Consider the following 19,773-nt stretch of genomic DNA (forward strand, 5'->3'; position numbering starts at 1 on the left):
CTTATATCTACATATATCTACATTATATCTAGAACTACACTGCTTATATCTACATATATCTACATTATATCTAGAACTACACTGCTTTTATCTTTTTAATTGTCATTGTCCTGTTTTAGAGAAACAGAATGACAGATAAGAATACAAAGGCTAAATAAACATTGAATATATTTCTTATATAAAAAGAAACATTCCCACAATCCATCATTCAATTGCGGCAAATCCAAGCACAGAAGTCAGACCAATGACTAATAATCAGAGAAAATAACATTGCTATGTTTCAACTACATCCTCCCTTCAGAGGAAGACAATCAACAGGTTTATAAAACGGCTTTATAAAATATAACAATAAAGGACGAAGCTACAATTTAACAGTCATATACAACATTTGGTACATTAATTATGTATCTACGATACTTCAGGGGCTATTAGTGACATCTCTCTTTCCTGCCACACGAACACACACACACAAGCACACACCACAACTGACATTTCGTTCCCCATCACACTCATAATAGACAGAAGAAAGAAGTTTTCACAAAAATGAGACTTTAAGCGATACCGGACAAATGAGGGTGCTTCTTAAGTCAACACCCTAACCAATCTAATTGCCTTCCATTTGCCATTTGACTTCTCACACGCACACATAAATACAGTATAGAAGGTGTAAGAACAACAAAGTCCACCATTAACTTGTTCAAGACCATCTCTAGCATTCTCACCACTACTAATGCCAGTCCTCCACTACGAGGCAGAACTAGGCAGAACCATGGAATTAAACTCAGGTTTCTGTATTCCCTCTCCCTATCTTCAGAATATTGGAGCTGAAGTAGTAGATGAGAGGATCCAGGAAGCTGTTAGCACAAGCCAAGCAGATAGTTCCAATAAGGAAGTCAAAGAAGGGGAACTGGGATTGAAGGAATCGTAGCTTATGGAGCCCATATAGGACTACTGCAACATGAAAGGGGATGAAACACACTGTGTAGATCAAAAGGTTGATCACAAACAGCCACACCATCTGGCTCTTATCCATAGAGGAAGAGGATGAAGAAGAGGAGGCCTTCTGCACTCTCAGCTTAAGCACCACGACCACCGTACAGCCCACGATGACAGCGAACGGAATGACATTTCCCACGATAGCAGCCACGCAGATGATATTGAACCCAAAGTGCCACTCGTCCTGAGTGTAGCCCTCGAAGCAACTCCACCCTACGCACTGGTTCTGTCTGGCATGGTGAGTCAGTGCCACTGGCACCGCCATGGCACCAATCAACACCCATACGGCCGCACATGCCTTGCAAGCCACACCGATCCTCCTCAGCGGGCGTGAGCGCAGAGGATAGACCACAGCCAGGAACCGGTCCACGCTAATAAACATGATGAAGAACGAGCTGGAGTAGAGGTTGACGTTAAACAGAGTCCCAGAGACCATGCAGGCCAGGTGTCCATAGGGCCAGTGGCGCCTGGCATAGTACAGGATCCGGAAGGGCATGGAGAGGGTGAAGAGGAGGTCTGAGATGGCCAGGTTGGCCATGTAGATCAAGGGCACCGAGCGGACCCTCAAGCGGCATAACAGGAGCCAGAGAGAGAGGGTGTTGAGGGGAAGACCCAGGGCCAACACGACACTGTAGGTGGCCGTGAAGAGAGGGTACCTGTAGTGGGTGATGTTGCAGGTGGCGTTAGTCATCTCTGGAGGACTAGCATGAACTGACACTAAACTGCTACTGCTGTCAGAGCTGGATGTTGAAAGATAAAGGCGGTTCTTTTTTTGTTGCAGTTTATGTCTGTGGTTTCTTCAGATGCAAGTTGCTGAACAGGAAACTCTGGGAAATCCACCCACGCTAGATTTTCAGCCTGAGGTTTCTCTCTACTTTTTTAAAAGATTGGGTTTGATATTTTAGAGAAAATACAAAACATACACATACAAACAACGACATTATACAAGCATCACTACATCACACTTGCCCAGGCCCACGAGCCTCAACCCATATCTCCATTGTACTTATCACTTTCTGCCACATGACCTCAAACTGCAGGATTTTTTTCTCCCCGTCGTCAATACTCTTTCCATTTTTAGATGATATAGTGGATATGGCTGACTTGCTTAAACAAATGTGGTTTCTATTGACAATTGAGATGTACAAAGTATAGGGGACGACGAGCGGATAAGAGGCAATCCGTAATTTCGATTAAGACATTAATGAGCGAGCTAGGATGGACGTAGTCAATATAACTATTTGTTCAGCACTTTTGAAATATACAGCGACAGGATTCAGAACATGGGTCGTTCTGATAGTATTCTCCCTGCACACTAAGTCAGAACCGGAGGATAAATAAAGGGGGCATATAAGTAGACAATGAAAGCTCTTACAATATTACATTATTACATTTCTCTAAAACAAGTTATAGGCTACATGAGCACCATCAAATTAGAACAGTAGGCTAAATTACGAGGGGAAAAGGGGCCAGTGTGTGGCAGAAGTCATGCTGGATTGACAACATGGCCAAATTTTGAATGGTTATAGCAAGACACAGAGATACAGTGTCTGTTTTTCTATGAAACAAGCTTGCCAGAAGGGCGTAAGTGTAAGTGTTATACTACTCTCACATCCTGACCTTAGTTCCTTTCTTATGTCTCTATTTTAGGTTGGTTAGGGCGTGAGCTGAGGTGGGCATTCTATGTTTTGTTCTATGTTTGTATTTCTATGTGTTTGGCCTGGTATGGTTCCCAATCAGAGGCAGCTATCAATCGTTGTCTCTGATTGAGAACCATACTTAGGCAGCCTGGTTTCCCACTCTTATTTGTGGGTGGTTATTTTCCGTTTCAGTGTTTTTCGGGACTGTTTCGGTTTTTCTTTATTCGCTTGTTCGTTTGTTTCCTGTGTTCAGTGTAATAAATATGACGAACACTTACCACGCTGCATATTGGTCCAATATTTCCCACTCCTCCTCAGAAGAGGAAGACGACAACCTGAACCCCCTTCTCTGATCACCAAAATACAAGGTAAGCAGACACCTGTTATATCGAAGTCTGTAATTTAGAAGAAGTGGGTGTTGAGTGTTTCGCTGGTATGTAAAAGCACCACCTCCCTCTTTGTAATTATAAAAACAAAGGAACCTAAACTGTGCATGTATAAGTCAATGAATGTGTGGTAATTGCTGTATGTCAATGTGTGTTATCTGTTATATGTATTAAGAACAGGCGATAACAGAATGACACCTGGAAGATAGATTGTTTAGTTAGGGAGCAGAAGCTGTATCCAGCGTGAACAGTTCTGGAACAGGTGATAACAGAATGACACCTGGAAGATAGAAATAATATGTTGTCTGTCCTTATGTGTTTGGTGTGAGTGAAATGCGCAGTGGGTGGGGAGATAAAGGAATCGAGAATTGGTTATTTGGTCTGAGGACTGAGAGCCGTTATAAGTGGATTTTTGATAAAGAGGAGGATGAGGAACAGTATATAGATAAAGGCATTATTGGAATGATTGGAATAGTATAAGAAATGGATTTTTGGAAGTGAAGACGGCAGGATGGAGTTCTGTCATTGTATCAGAAAAGGCGGGTTTGATAAAGATAATACCTATAAAACATACAATACCCAAATATTAGTTTATTTTTTATTTTGTTGAGGTAATTCAACGAAAATGACCTGAAAACTGGTATATTTTTACTTTTTCTAGAGGAAATTCTGTGAGAATTACCCAGTGTTGAGTTGTTTATGAATAGTGTGTTGTACGTTTTATTTGTTTGTTTTGTTTGTGGATTCAAGTTTTTTTTTATTAGGTAATGGCCCAATGGTGGAATAAAAAGTTAGGAGTAGGACAGAAGTTATTTGGTTGAACATATTTGTTCGTGACACTTTCCTACCATAGAACAGTATAGGAGATGTACAACCTTTAATATACCAGTAAAATTATTACAAGGAAGTTGTGTTCTGTAGAGATTTTCATAGAAAATGACTTTGTGATGCTAATCACCAGGGGACACTAGTGAATAACATTTTACTGTTACTCTTCACCCTTAAGATATAATATTAGGAATTGAAGTCTATCATGGGGTTGTCTCTGTGAGGCCCGTATGTGAAATATATTTGAATTTAGTATAACCATTTTCTATAGCCTGGAATAAGTGAGAGTAGAATTAGGATTACAGTATCACCTACTGTTGTTTAACACACGCTGAAAGGGGATAGAGAAGAATTTATTTGCACATATTCATACATATTACACCCACTTTAGGATAACCCTAACGAAATGGGAAAACACATTACATGCAGACTATCTAAATAAAAAGCCAGAACATCGTGGCGCAGTCAAACCAGAATGAGGAGATAGGAGCAATGTAGCCTGTACAAGACTATGTTGGATATAGTCAAGGAGATCATTCAGACAAGAAAAATGGACAAAAAGAAGGGCATAAAGAAGAATCTCCTTGTATCAGAAACTGTGATAGGAATGATGATGCTGGAAGGGCAAATCTTCATGAACAAGGCTACCGTGACCAAACTAAAGCTGGAGAGAGCAATATAATGCGGGAGGAAAGGAATTAGTCAGGACAGAGGCAGAACAGGAGTACTCCCCACTGCCCTACGGCTGTATGAAAATCAACCCAGAGGACCCCCGGGCGACTATATGCAGGTCTACCCTCTCATACCACTGACAGAAGAAAATGGAGAAGCAACCACGATTATCCTCAAGGGGACTCTGATGAAGGAGGTGGACGACACAACAGCAGCAACAAGCCACGTGAGAGAACAATAGAATTGGATGGGAAAAGGAAGCACAGTTCCAAGAGGGAGGAATATTCCAAGTATGGTCCACCCAAACTCACTCCACAAGAAAGGAACAGACTGAAAGACCCTAGACATATGGCCGCCTGAAGAAAAGAAGAAGAAAAAACCCACAAACGACTAAAGAAGCAAAAGAAAAGTACAATGTGCCACCATCCAAGAGTGACCTATTCAGAGAGAAAGAAAGGGAGGGCTAGACACTGCACTGAAGAAGGCCCAGCTTGCACAGCTCGAGAAAGGAAGTGGTGGTTTTACTCACAATATGATGGCTCCTCAAAGTTGTTTCTACAGGCTCACCACAACCAAGGCCTGCAGCTTCCCCACAGCTACATCAGTCACACCCATGAACCTGGTGCTTGCAGGGTATGTGATTTTCACCACTCAACCTTATGGGAATCCACAAACATGGACTGGAGGAAGAAGTGGGCCCAGCCAGAGACCTGCATGACTGGAACAACACTTAATGCTGGACCTGTGGGCAGTTGGGGCATGCGAGTTCGCAGTGTGAAAGAGCGGCAGAGGAAACTTTGGGTCTGGCTGTCACGACTTCCGCCGAAGTTGGCTCCCCTGCCTGTTCAAGCGGTGCTCGGCGGTCGTCGTCACCGTCCTACTAGCCGCTACCGATCCCTTTTTCGTTTGTCTGTTGGTTTTGTCTTATTAGTTTCACCTGTGTGTATTTTGGTTTAATTAGCTTCCCTATATGTAGTAGTTTGACCCGCCCTTGTTTTGTGCGGGATTGTCTTTTGTTACGTGTGTACATATTAGGTCGAGGTGTATTTTGTTTTCTATACTGGACACCCTGTGGTTTTGGGTTGTCTGGTATAGTGTCCTGCGCCCTGTATTTTATTGGGCTTATCAGTTTGGTGTGCAATAGTAAAGCACTTTACTCCGTTCCTCTCTCTCTGCGTCTGATTCCTGCACACACACCTAGTCCCGCGTGACACTGAAACTCAGCCACAGAGCTGGAAATACTCACCCGGGGCCACCTATGCCCTATGGACAAGGAGGACAAGTTAATGACAGAGGACAGCCATGGCCAATGGGAAATCAGAAAACCAACAGTTCTCATTTCCCCCAGAATCAACAATGAAGGAACAATAACAGGGACATCGGGAACAGCCCAGGAATGTGTACTGGACGAAGACTTGTTTGATGAACCTCTGCTTGACTCTGACATGGTGCTGTTCGTTGACGGTTCTGCTTATATAGATCAAAGCACAGGGAAGAAACGTGTAGGATTTGCTGAGGTTATACAGCCCCTACCAGAACATTTATCAGCGCAGCAGGCAGAATTCTTAGTTCTGAAAACAGATTGTGAATTAGCGGCAAGAAAAGCACTTACTGTCTACTCAGACTCAGCATATGCTATTGGGGTTTGGAGAGCAAGAGGGTTTACTAATAGGTCTGGCTTATGGCTACATCTTTTGTCTGGCATGCCCTTTTTACCATCAACCATGATCTTTAATATGTGCCGATTGGCTCATGGAGTGAGCCATTCGTCAAAGGGGGAATTTAGGAGAAGATTTAGGAGGACCAGAAGATTTAGGAGGAGAAGATTTCGGCCCAATGGTTTTGCCAAAATTTGAATCAGCAAATGAGAACTTTATTGTTGCGCGACATGTTTGTTATATAACACAGACAAGGGAACTCTACTCCAACCAGGGAAGTTCCCCACTCCAAAAGGACCTTGTCCACTTTGCTATGGATTTCATAAACATGGTAGAGCGAAAAGAAAGAAAGAGATACTGCCTGGTGATAATTGACAGGTTCACCAGGTGGGTGGAAGCACTTCCCACCACCAACTGCGATGCGCAAACAGTTGCAAAATTGCTAGTCAGGGAAATTATACTCCGGTTCGGAGTGCCTGAGGTTTTGTCTGCAGACAATGGGACCCATCTCATAGAAGATGTGGTTTCCCAAGTGGCCAAAATGATGGGTGTTGACCAGAAGTTTGTGTCCATCTATCACCCGTGGAGTAACGGGATTACAGAGAGGGTTAATTAAATTATCAAAGGGGGGGGGGGGGGGGGGGGCTTGCAAAAGCCTGCCATTCCACAAACATTAGTTGGGTGGAATGCTTGCCCCTTGTCCTCATGAAAATGCTCAGCAGCCTTAACAAAGATATTGGGTGTACACCTTATGAGAGGTAATAACAACACGACCAATGAACAACCCAGGGGTGAGACCTATGACTGACCGACAGATAGACATAACAGACAGTGTGACCATCTTGAGTAGATGAAGGAACTAACTTCTGTTGTAAGTTTTCTCCACTCTAACACTAGGAAAGCAGCAGAACCAATCACCAGGTGAGGATCCAGATGCTCTGATCATCTGCGTAGGAGACTGGGTGAAACTACGAGACCATAAGAGAAAATGTAACCAGCCTAGATGGATGGGACCCTTTCAGGTGACCATGGCAACAAAAGAGGCGGAGATCCACCGATGAGAGTGACCAGAGGAGAAACTGGGAAGACCACAGCCAGAGGGCCGAGACCAAAGGCCAGAAGAACCAACAGAGGGTTCAGCCACAGAACCTGAAGAGTCATCAGATGTCGAGGACTCCATCATACACACACTCTATGGTTGTGAAACAAGAAAATCGCAACCATGGAAACACACATGCAGGGTATTTATTGCTCTCCAAATCCTACTCGTTCCTTTTGTGGACGGGGATGTGGAGAATAATAAATGGGTGAAAACAGTGACATGCATAGGATTACAGGAGAAGAGGAACACATCTGGCACACGGGTAATGATTTTCCAGAAACCCACCTCCACAGCCTCTCTGTGGGGAACCGAAGCAGCACCAATTGGTAGGAATGATTTTGGATGTGGATTACTTCCTTTTATGCAAAGGAACAATACAAGGGTTTGACAAAGAAACAGCAATGATACTATTGTGATGTTGGTCACTAGGGGGAAGGAAGCAGCATGGGAAGGTGGATTCTCCGATAAGACAATAGGTAATAGTGCAGATACAGCTAAGGAGTATCTGACGGGTAGTAGATGTTGTGTTGGCAGGATTAAAACCCACAATAACTCCCCCTGCTTGTATCTGCAACTCAGAGAATATGGATGTAGGAAACATCACTAATTGCCTGTGTAGCCCTTACCAGGCCTAAAAATGGAAATCAGTAGTTCTGATGTACTGGATGGGCAACAATTGATAACTAGGGTAAATATTTCAAACATTGGCAAGGGCATGGGGACAACTCCAGATCATCTCTGGATCTGTGGGGGTAAAGGCTACATTTCCCTTGGGATGGAAAGGATGTTGTTATCTGGGGAAACTGAACTGACAGCAGCAACATTACCTGCCTCTGAGCTGCTGAACAGTTCACTGCAAATTAGTATCAGATCGAATAATAGAGCTAAAAGAGCTGTGGCTCAAAATAATGAGGCTTATGGACATGTGCTGTCTCAGGTAGAGATGGCAGCCATAGTAATCTTTCCAGGTGCAGGAGTTGTTGTAATGGAATAAGTGGATTAACAATTTGACATACTCCATGCAGGCCCTCACTAATATGACCGTACAGGGTTTTACTCAGTTGTCACTAGATGTGCAGAATTTGAAGGCAGTAGTTACCAGACATGAAATGGCTCTTGATTACATATTGGCAGAAGAGGGTGGTGCCTGCAGGGCCCTTGGAATAGACAATGATGATTACTGTGTCATGCTGCTCCCTGACTCCTCTGATAATATGACCAACATCATTAGTAACCTGGCTAAATTAGGAGGGACTCTGGGTAGAGCTGACAACACCATCTTTAACCAAATTGGAAACTGGTTGAATGGTGCATTTGGAAACGTGATGGGTAAGGTAATGATGTTCCTGTCTGCCATGATTGTTCCGCTCCTGGTGGGATTATTGTGTTTTGCTGTCGCTTTCTGTAGAATAAAGTGCTCGACTAAAAAGACTGTTGAACATTTGCGGATCATGGTACTGCAAACTCAGAATGTTGATTTGAGTCTCTGTTGTAAATAATTGGAATGACCCTATCTGGAAGATGACTCTGAGGGTGAGGGATATACTTTTGTCTGAGACTCTGGGTGAGTCTCAAAGAGGGGAATGGGGGGTCTCTAGAGGGGGAATGGGGAGTCTCTAAAGGGGGAATGGGGGAGTCTCTAAAGGGGGAATGGGGGAGTCTCTAAAGGGGGAATGGGGGAGTCTCAAAGGTGGGAATGGGGGAGTCTCAAAGGGGGAATGGGGGAGTCTCTAAAGGGGGAATGGGGGAGTCTCTAAAGGAATGGGGAGTCTCTAAAGGGGGAATGGGGAGTCTCTAAAGGGGGAATGGGGGAGTCTCTAAAGGGGGAATGGGGGAGTCTCAAAGGGGGAATGGGGAGTCTCAAAGGGGGAATGGGGGAGTCTCTAAAGGGGGAATGGGGGAGTCTCAAAGGGGGAATGGGGGAGTCTCTAAAGGGGAATGGGGGAGTCTCTAAAGGGGGAATGGGGGAGTCTCAAAGGGGGAATGGGGAGTCTCAAAGGGGGAATGGGGGAGTCTCAAAGGGGGAATGGGGGTCTCTAAAGGGGGAATGGGGAGTCTCTAAAGGGGGAATGGGGGAGTCTCAAAGGGGGAATGGGGAGTCTCAAAGGGGGAATGGGGGAGTCTCTAAAGGGGGAATGGGGAGTCTCTAAAGGGGGAATGGGGGAGTCTCAAAGGGGGAATGGGGGAGTCTCAAAGGGGGAATGGGGGAGTCTCTAAAGGGGGAATGGGGGAGTCTCTAAAGGGGGGAATGGGGGAGTCTCAAAGGGGGGAATGGGGGAGTCTCTAAAGACCCCCACCATTGATTGTGTTGTTATTCATTTGCTTACGTGCCATTGTACTTATGCTCACTGTATAGCTGACTATTGAGGCCTCGGTCTGTATTTAGCTCTCTGCCAAAACCCGCAGCCTCTCGTCTGTGAGAGAAGTTGAGAAAAGGGACTGAGGGTGATAGCGAGAGAGAGAGACAGCGTCGGTTTTTCTCTGAAACAAGGGCAGATTTGCATGCCACTGAGACAGGTTCTCAGAAACCTTGTGTTAAGAATAACTTTGTCTTTGAGCTGCACATGCAGGGTTTGACACCGTAAGGTGGGTATATAAGATCCTGTCTTTCTTTTGTTCGGGGCAGAACTCAGGAGAGACATCAGTTGTATGTCTGACTTCTGTGTACAGCTGTATTCTAATGAAAATATCTTAATTTTATATATGCACTTTGAGTATTCCTTAATTGTTAAGAAAATAACGCAGCTCAGAAAAGTTGAACCAACACTTGCTAGCTAAGATTTTGAAAGTATGATGTTGACATGATCAGTCCAATCAAAGCTACTGTAGATACAGTGGGGAGAACAAGTATGTGATAACCTGCAAAATCTGCAGTGTTTCTTACAAAGCATGTAGAGGTCTGTCATTTTTTAATCATAGGTACACTTCAACTGTGAGAGACGGAATCTAAAACAAAAATCCAGAAAATCACACTATGATTTTTAAGTAATTAGTTTGCATTTTATTGCATGACATAAGTTTTTGATACATCAGAAAAGCAGAACTTAATATTATTGACCAGGTTTGCACACACTGCAGCAGGTATGTTGGCCCAGTCCGCCTTACAGACCTTCTCCAGATCTTTCAGGCTTTGGGGCTGTCGCTGGGCAATACGGACTTTCAGCTCCCTCCAAAGATGTTCTATTGGGTTCAGGTCTGGAGACTGGCTAGGCCACTCCAGGACCTTGAGGTGCTTCTTACGGAGCCACTCCTTAGTTGCCCTGGCTGTGTGTTTCAGGTTGTTGTCATGCTGGAAGACCCAGCCACAACCCATCTTCAATGCTCTTACTGAGGGAAGGAGGTTGTTGGCACAAGATCTCTCGATACTTGGTCCCACCCATCCTCCCCTCAATACGGTGCAGTCGTCCTGTCCCCTTTGCAGAAAAGAATCCCCAAAGAATGATGTTTCCACCTCCATGCTTCACGGTTGGGATTGTGTTCTTGGGGTTGTACTCATCCTTCTTCCTCAAAACACAGCGAGTGGAGTTTAGACCAAAAAGCTCTATTTTTGTCTCATCAGACCACATGACCTTCTCCCATTCCTCCTCTGGATCATTCAGATGGTCATTGGCAAACTTCAGACGGGCCTGGTCATGCGCTGGCTTGAGCAGGGGGACCTTGCGTGCGCTGCAGGATTTTAATCCATGACGGCATAGTGTTTTACTAATGGTTTTCTTTGAGACTGTGGTCCCAGCTCTCTTCAGGTCATTGACCAGGTCCTGCCGTGTAGTTCTGGGCTGATCCCTCACCTTCCTCATGATCATTGATGCCCCACGAGGTGAGATCTTGCATGGAGCCCCAGACCGAGGGTGATTGACCGTCATCTTGAACTTCTTCCCTTTTCTAATATTTGCACCAACAGTTGTTGCCTTCTCACCAAGCTGCTTGCCTATTGTCCTGTAGCCCATCCCAGCCTTGTGCAGGTCTACAATTTTACCCCTGATGTCCTTACACAGCTCTCTGGTCTTGGCCATTGTGGTGAGGTTGGAGTCTGTTTGATTGAGTGTGTGGACAGGTGTCTTTTATACAGGTAACGAGTTCAAACAGGTGCAGTTAATACAAGTAATGAGTGGAGAACAGGAGGGCTTTTTAAAGAAAAACTAACAGGTCTGTGAGAGCTGGAATTCTTACTGGTTTGTAGGTGATCAAATACTTATGTCAGGCAATAAAATGCAAATTAATTACTTATGATTACTTTTGATTTTCTGGATTTTTGTTTTAGATTTCATCTCTCACAGTTGAAGTGTACCTATGATAAAAATTACAGACCTCTACATGCTTTGTAAGTGGGAAAACCTGCAAAACAGAAGTGTATCAAATACTTGTTCTCCCCACTGTATAACATGATTTGATGTTATTTTATCGTGGCCAATTACCTTGAGCCTTCTTGGATTGACACTTCTAATGTAACTCTATGGCAGCACCCTAGGGGATTGAATTTTTGAGCTCTACCCATAGAGTATGCGGTGACGTAGTGTCCCCATGTCTAAGGGCCGACATTGGAAACGAGAAGCAAGTACAGGGAGTAAACATTTAATGGAAAACACACATCAAACAAAACACAGACAGCATCTGGACAGGGGGAACAAAATTACATCATGACAATAATACTGACACGGGGAGCCAACAAGATCCAGACAGATATATGTAGAGGGGCAATCAACAAACCTGAAGGAGTCCAGGTGAGTCCAATGAGTGCAGATGAGCGTAATGATGGTGACAGGTGTGTGTAATGAAGGACAGCCTGGCGCCCTGGAGCACCAGAGATGGGGGGCGGGAGCAGGCGTGACACCATAAGTGACAGAATACTGAGCCAATCACGGAGCAACGAGAGAACATTACCAACCCATACGCTCCGTATTTTCTAATGGCTGCCCCACCACCATAGAAAGCACTGAACTAGGCTGAAACACCTGCATTTTGGAGGTGCTTTACTCAAGAAAGCAAAAAAAGAGACAGTTTTATTAACTCAATGATTTTTGATTTATTTTTACATTGTTTTCAAACTCATTTTTACAATGCAGAAAATAGTCAAAATAAATAAAGCCCTTGAATGAGTAGGTGTGTCCAAACTTTTGACTGGCACTGTACATTTTATATGATGAAAACAAGCAGAGATTCCCCCAGCGTGAAATTCCCCATTAACCTATTGCCATTATTTTGTGTTTTCCCAACCTGAGATCTTTGAGAATTCTGAAAATGTTCTTAGCAAAGGGAGCATTGAATTTTCCATTTTGGTCGGGTATATCAGGAGATCATCTGCAAATAATTTTAGTTTATATTCATGTTTACCAATATTGATACCTGTTATATTTGGGTCCTGTCTAAATCTTTCTGCAAGCAGTTCAATTGCCAGTGCAAACAGGAGGATGGAGAGAGGGCTTCTCTCTTCTGTTGACATGTCTCTTACCAAAGCTAGTGAGTAAAGCCTATGGGGAACCTGTGCGCGTGACAAACCAGCAGCTTCTAAGAGGAAGTCGTAGACCTTGGTTTGAGCATTCAATATGAATGTGGAAGATTGTGCCAGAGCTGCTATCTCATGTGTACCCTAGCAGCAGCAACCCACAATCCTCTCATTCTAAAAGAATAATTATAATCATCATTTTGTTAAGCATATGATCATTATGACCTGGTGACGTTATTTTTCTCGCCTACGAATAGCTGGAGTTAATGCTGCTTATTTCATTACCATATCATCGATGTCAATTTTTTTATTGGGCAAGTCTCAAAGGGGGCTTACTGCTTTATTGTCTTCTATGTTTTTATGTTATTTGTAGGTACAGACAGTATTTTCTTAGGGTCTGATTCCGACTTAGGAAATGTACACCTTTCCTATGCACGCCTTTCCTATGCACTTCTCAGTAGTTTATATCCAGACGTATTCCCTGTAGACATTGGGCCCAATTCCGACCAAACTTAAGTGTGCCGTAAATGGAACGTAATTCCCTTTTTTGTCACTTTACTCTCTATGCTTATTCTGACCTTGAACTTAAAGCCAATTTATGCTTCATACAAAAATGTGGTCGGAGACTCCGTATGTAGGGTCTGATGCAATTGCAGAGCCTGAGCCTCCGGAGGCACGAAGAGGCCAAATTGAGCTCCATACCGATTCACTGTCCGCCTCTCAAATTTGGTAAAAATGCAGAGGTCTCCGTGTAGCTCCACACTGACATGATTGGTTGACGTTAGGTAGGGGCGGGAGGTCCCATATAAACACAAAGTCACTTCCTTGACAACTTTCTTCACAACTGATTTGCTCAACAGCTCTCCGTTGCTCCGCAAATCGCAATAGGTATGAATGCCCTGACTTCTGCAGAGGCTGTATCACAATAAACGCTGCATGGCAAATTCAAACAATGGATTGACCATTCAGCACCTTTTAAGCATTACCCACTATTTGTTTGCGGTGGAGGTTGAATAAGGTGTGGCAGTGGTACGTCTTTTCCACTTGCCGGTTCCAAGTGGAAAAAGCATCTACTTAATTTTTTTAGATAGAAATAACACCATTCTCCATATCATTTACAACTTTATAAGATCTATTAATAAGAGCTAGGTTAATGAATAATCCATTTGGATATGGGAATATATATTTACCTTAAAACCGCTGGAGACAAATGTGAAAACAGTCATATGGCAGCAAACTGAAGCACATTAACATGTCAAACTTTCCCACAGTAAAGTTTATGAAATGCTGTGCCATTATGCAGAATTTAAATTGTACAGACTTTTAAATTGCAGGGATGGGCACTATTGAATGTCATAATTATAGGCTACCCAGACTTTCTAAGCTCTTGGAAATAAGAATCACAAATGTCCTGGCCTACTCCAATTTGGCGATACTTCAGCTATCTACAGTGCCTTCGGAAAGTATTCAGACCCCTTGAATTTTTCCACATTTTGTTACGTTACAGCCTTACTCTAAAATGGATCAAATATATATTTTTTGCCCTCATCAATCTACACACAATACCCCATAATAATATAGGGGCCCCTCAGGGAAAATAAGCTGGTCGTTTCAGGTGTTGTTTCCCGCAAGATGATCATGACAGGCGCATTCCCCCCGAGGGTGGGGTGCACTGTACGAAGGCAACTCGAATGTGGACACTGGTGCGGTGTGCACTGCATGTCAATTAGCCGGGGTTGTTTGGCACTCAGGCGATTCCCACTGTTTTTGTCGGACCGGCTTGTGGTTTTTGTCGGACCGGCGACAATATGTCAGTTCCGGCGTGCATGAATAGATGGGGAGATGCTCTGTCTCTCTCCCTCCTAACCTCGCTCCCTATTGCTGGGGAGCAGTGTGCGTATGCTTTCCCTTTGGGCAATGCATGTCCCTGGTTGCCTCAACTTGGGTGCAGAACTTGTATCCAGGTGAGACCCTATCTCTCAGGAGTGGAGGCTCTCCCATGTATGGGACATTTCTGTCAGGGCTGATGTAGATCTTACGCATAGATCCGAGTGTCCCGTTGGGAACGGACTCTCTGGTACACCAGTGGGCTCGGACCCTCCTTTAAATGTTTCTGCCAGTTGTTCTGATTCAGCCCACATTGGAGTGGGTTTGCCGGGAGGGCTTACCATTGATTCTTGTGGCTCCACATTGGCCCAGGCAGCCTTGGTTCGCAGAGATCATTTCCTTTTCAGGTGGGGATCCATGGAAACTCCCGTTGCGCAGGGACCGGTTGTCCCAGACACATGGACAGGTTTGACTAGCGAGGCTGGAGATTTGGTTCCTAATGGCCTGGCCACTAAGAGGACCAATCTGATGGCTAGAGGTTTAACTTCGAATGTTATTGCTACCATTCAGTCTGCAAAGGCATCCTCCATGAGAGGGTTGTATGTGTATAAGTAGCAAGCGTTTGATCTCTGGTGCTAAAGGACGTGTTCTTTTTCAGTGCTCTGTGAGGGACATCCTCATGTTCCTACAGGAGCTTTTCAAGCATTATCCACTTTAAAAGTGTACATGGCCGCTCTCTCAGCGTGTCATGAGGGAATCGACGGAACGTCAACGGGGTCTCACTCCCTGGTGGTGCAGTTCCTGAAAGGTCTACATCATCTCAGATCGGTCTCTAAACCTATTGCGCCCACATAGGACTTCGCAGTGGTTTTGGAGGCACTGTATATGGCCCCCTTTGAGCCCCTGGAGTCAGTGGATCTGAAGATTTTCTCCTACAAAACCTCCCTGCTCATGGCTTTGGCCTCGGCTAAACATGTTGGGGACCTCCACGTGTTATCCGTACACCCTTGTTGTACTCAGTTCGCCCCAGGTCAGCTCAGGGTGGTCTGCCATGTGCTGTTTCATTTAGTATCCGTTGGGGTCGACTTGTTCTACCAAAAGTTGACTGACTGAAAGGGAACGTAACGTTATGACTGTAAATACTGTTCCCTGAAGGAGGGAAACATGGCACAACACCTGTTTGGCACTGCACCGCCCGTTCCTGGGCTCGGTGAAGAGCGGTATTAAATCAAATTAAATGTATTTATATAGCCCTTCTTACATCAGCTGATATCTCAAAGTTTTGTACAGAATCCCAGCCTAAAACCCCAAACAGCAAGCACTGCAGGTGTAGAAGCACGGTGGCTAGGAAAAACTCCATAGAAAGGCCAAAACCTAGGATGAAACCTCTAGAGGAACCAGACTATGAGGGGTGGCCAGTCCTCTTCTGGCTGTGCTGAGTGGAGATTATAACAGAACATAGCCAAGGTGTTCAAATGTTCATAAATGACCAGCATGGTCAAATAATAATAATCACAGTAGTTGTCGAGGATGCAACAGGTCAGCAACTCAGGAGTAAATGTCAGTTGGCTTTTCATAGCTGATCATTGAGAGTATCTCTACTGCTCCTGCTGTCTCTAGAGCAGGGGTCCCCAAACTTTTTCCTGTGAGGGCCACATAACTTTTCCCTTCTCTGATGGGGGGCCGGTGTCAGTTTGTAACAGAAAAAGTGTGACGATCGTAGGGGAGCTTAAAAAATTTATTGTTTTCCAGAAAGCCACACATAACCAAATAACCCTTTCCAGGTTCTTTACAGAAAAAAGTCAGGAAACAAATAATAACACTATTAATGAAATAAATAATAACTAAATAACCCTCTCTGAGTTCTTCACAGAAAAAACAGGAAATAAATAATAATTAAATAACTCTCTCTGGGTTCTTCATAGAAAAAAAAGCCATGGAACATTAACTTTCTGTCGTGCCATGCACAATCTTAACAGATAAAAGTTCAGCTCAGTTGTCAGAGCAGAATCTCTCTGACACATATGAGCAGTCTCTTAAAGTTCTTGTGTTCCTTCCTTATAATCCTTTTGTAGGTTCCAGTAGGCTTGTAGACACCGCTGTTTGCAGCTCTCTCTCATCAACTTCCCTGTGAAAACCACAAAAGAAGCAGGTTGAGAAACTGAACTAAGTGATACAGCACCTACACAGCACAATACATTTCACTACCAGTATGGTTGTAAAGATGGATTTTATCCCAGTAGATTTTATTATGATTATATTTGTTTATGCTCAGAATGACTCATTCAAGTCAGAAAAGTGAGCTTACCTATGTATGTTCATCAGTGTGAACTGTGGGCCTGCATCTGGCTGGTGAGAAGTTGAATATCAGGTTCCATTCTAGTTACAGCCAGTCTCAAATGTTCATCTGTCACTCTTGATCTCATCGGGGTTTTCAGCAGTTTCATGCGAGAAAAGGTTTTCTCGCAGATATACGTGCTGCCAAAAACTGTGGACATTTTCATTGCGTGTTTTTTGATGTTTGGATATGTGTCGTTTGGGAGGGCGGCATAGAAGTCAATGAGACTGTTGGGCTTGAATGCGTCTTTCAGAACATCACAGTTCTGTAACTCAGCCAACTCAAACTGATATGAAGGCTGGGCTTCATCGATGTCGGCAACAAAGGGGTTCTGAAAAAGACGGATTTCTTTTGCATGAACATGTAGTTCACTGAATCGCACACCGAACTCCGCCTTCAGCATTTCCAGTGCTTCCACGCACTTTTCAGCTGGGAACTGGACCGCTGGGTTCTCTGTCGACAGCTTTTGGGTAGCAGGAAGATGGACGAAGTTGCGCTTTTTCACTTGTTCCAAAAGCAGCGCTAATTTCACCTCAAATGCTTTTATGTGTGAATACATGTCGCAAATGAGTTTCCCCTCGCCTTGTAGCTGCAAGTTAAGGCTGTTAAGTATTTCTGTCACGTCTGTTAAAAATGCGAGGTGCCATTTCCATTCTGGGTCGATCAGCTCTGGGACCGTTTTGTCTTTTAAATGAAGAAATGCGTTAATTTCAGGTAGCAGCTCGTAAAAACGCCTCAAAACTCTGCCCCGGCTCAGCCATCGGACCTCTGTGTAGTACAGCACATCTCCGTGCGTAGACTCCAGTTCAGACAGGAATTCTTGGAACTGCCTGTGTTTAAGTCCCTTTGCTCTGATGAAGTTTATGCACGACACCACAACCTTCATTACAGAATCCCACTTCAACACTTTGCAGCACAGTGCTTGCTGGTGAATTAGGCAGTGGACTCGTAGCGGGGCGGTGAGACCCCTTTTTTCCAACTCCCGGTTCATGCGTCCTATTAGACCGCGAGTTTCGCCCACCATGCTAGGAGCCCCGTCAGTCGTGATGCTAGCTAGCTTTGACCAGTCCAGGTCAACTTCTCCATGGTTTGGCACACTTTGTCAAAAATATCCTCTCCCGTTGTAGTCCCTTTGAGACTTTGGAGGGCTGCCAGCTCCTCGCATATCTCAAAGTTTGCGCTAACTCCACGAATAAAAATGAGCAGTTGCGCTGTGTCTTGCAAGTCCGTGCTCTCATCCAGTGCTAATGAAAAAAAGTCAAATTCTTTCGTCTTCTGCTGCAGCTGGGCATATACATTACTCCCGATTTCTTCAACGCGTCTGGTGATTGTACTCGCCGACAGACTTACGGCATTAAATGCATCTTTCTTCTCGGGACACACCTCCTCCGCGACAGCATCCATACATTTCTTAACAAACTCTCCGTCAGTGAAAGGCTTACCGCTTCTTGCTATCAGTTTAGCAACCCGAAAGCTGGCCCGAACGGATGCCTGGTTCAGCTGAGCTTGGCGTACAAATGTATTCTGCTGAGAATAGTAGTCCACTTTTTAGCTTTGAGAGTTTGTCTGCTCGCAGGTTAAATACCCTGCATTCTGAATCAATTTTTCTCTTACCTAACCTTTTCGCCATTATTCCGTTCTCTCTTTGACAGGGCCGGGCCTAGGATTTTTTTTCTGGAGGCCAAATAGGAAAAAAATTCGATAGCGTCTCTGGTATTGTTCAGAGGGCCGGGCCAAATGTGCTGACGGGCCGTATCCGGCCCGCGGGCCGTAGTTTGGTGACCACTGCTCTAGAGAGTTGAAAACAGCAGGTCTGGGACAGGTAGCACGTTCGGTGAACAGGTCAGGGTTCCATAGCGGCAGGCAGAACAGTTGAAACTGGAGCAGCATCACGGCCAGGTGAACTGGGGACAGCAAGGAGTCATCATGCCAGGTAGTCCTGAGGCATGGTCCTAGGGCTCAGGTCCCCCGAGAGAGAGAGAGAGAGAAAGAAAGAAAGAAAGAAAGAAAGAAAGAAAGAAAGAAAGAAAGAGTGCATACTTAAATTCACATAGGACACTGGAGAAATACTCCAGATATAACAGACTGACCCTGGCCCCCCGACACATAAACTACTGCAGCATAAATACTGGAGGCTGAGACAGGAGGGGTCAGGAGACACTGTGGCCCCATCCGATGATACCCCCGGACAGGGCCAAACAGGCAGGAGATAACCCCACCCACTTTGCCCAAGCACAGCCCCCACACCACTAGATGGATATCTTCAACCACCAACTTACCATCCTGAGACAAGGCCGAGTATAGCGCACAAAGATCTCCGCCACGGCAAACCCAGACAGGAAGGTCACATCAGTGACTCAACCCACTCAAGTGACGCACCCCTCCCAGGGACGGCATGGAAGAGCACCAGTAAGCCAGTGACTCTGCCTCTGTAATAGGGTTAGAGGCAGAGAATCCCAGTGGAGAGAGGGGAACCGGCTAGGCAGAGACAGCAAGGGTGGTTCGTTGCTCCAGTGCCTTTCCATTCACCTTCACACTCCTGGGCCAGACTCCACTCAATCATAGGACCTACTGAAGAGATGAGTCAACTCAGGTTGAGACTGAGTCTGCGTCTCTTAGACGAGTAGGCAGACCATTCCATAAAAATGGAGCTCTATAGGAGAAAGCCCTGCCTCCAGCTGTTTGCTTAGAAATTCTAGAGACAATTAGGAGGCCTGCGTCATGTGACCATAGCGTACCTGTAGGTATGTACGGCAGGACCAAATCGGAAAGATAGGTAGGAGCAAGCCCGTGTAATGCTTTGTAGGTTAGCAGTAAACCTTTGAAATCAGCCCTTGCCTTAACAGGAAGCCAGTGTAGGGAGGTTAGCACTGGAGTAATATG

General features: G+C 44.8%; 2 protein-coding genes across 2 annotated transcripts; both read right to left on the reverse strand.

Moving 5' to 3' along the window:
- Nucleotides 1-255: 255 nt before the first annotated feature.
- On the reverse strand, nt 256-1,733 carry lpar5a (lysophosphatidic acid receptor 5a). The gene has a single exon (XM_029641864.1). It carries the CDS (start codon nt 1,685-1,687, stop codon nt 782-784), a length of 906 nt encoding a protein of 301 aa, XP_029497724.1. The 5' UTR covers nt 1,688-1,733; the 3' UTR covers nt 256-781.
- A 14,543-nt stretch (nt 1,734-16,276) lies between these two features.
- On the reverse strand, nt 16,277-19,063 carry LOC135565679 (general transcription factor II-I repeat domain-containing protein 2B-like). The gene is made up of 2 exons (XM_065013368.1): nt 16,861-19,063; nt 16,277-16,680 (listed from the first exon to the last, which is right to left on the reverse strand). Exon 1 carries the CDS (start codon nt 17,912-17,914, stop codon nt 16,874-16,876), a length of 1,041 nt encoding a protein of 346 aa, XP_064869440.1. The 5' UTR covers nt 17,915-19,063; the 3' UTR covers nt 16,277-16,680; nt 16,861-16,873.
- Nucleotides 19,064-19,773: the final 710 nt, after the last annotated feature.

The sequence above is a fragment of the Oncorhynchus nerka genome, linkage group LG9b, assembly GCF_034236695.1.
Source record: "Oncorhynchus nerka isolate Pitt River linkage group LG9b, Oner_Uvic_2.0, whole genome shotgun sequence".
Classification (NCBI taxonomy): Eukaryota; Metazoa; Chordata; class Actinopteri; order Salmoniformes; family Salmonidae; genus Oncorhynchus; species Oncorhynchus nerka.

Coding starts and splice junctions, on each gene's coding strand:
- lpar5a (XM_029641864.1), bottom strand. CDS start 1,687: ATGACTAACGCCACCTGCAACATCACCCACTACAGGTACCCTCTCTTC.
- LOC135565679 (XM_065013368.1), bottom strand. CDS start 17,914: ATGGTGGGCGAAACTCGCGGTCTAATAGGACGCATGAACCGGGAGTTG.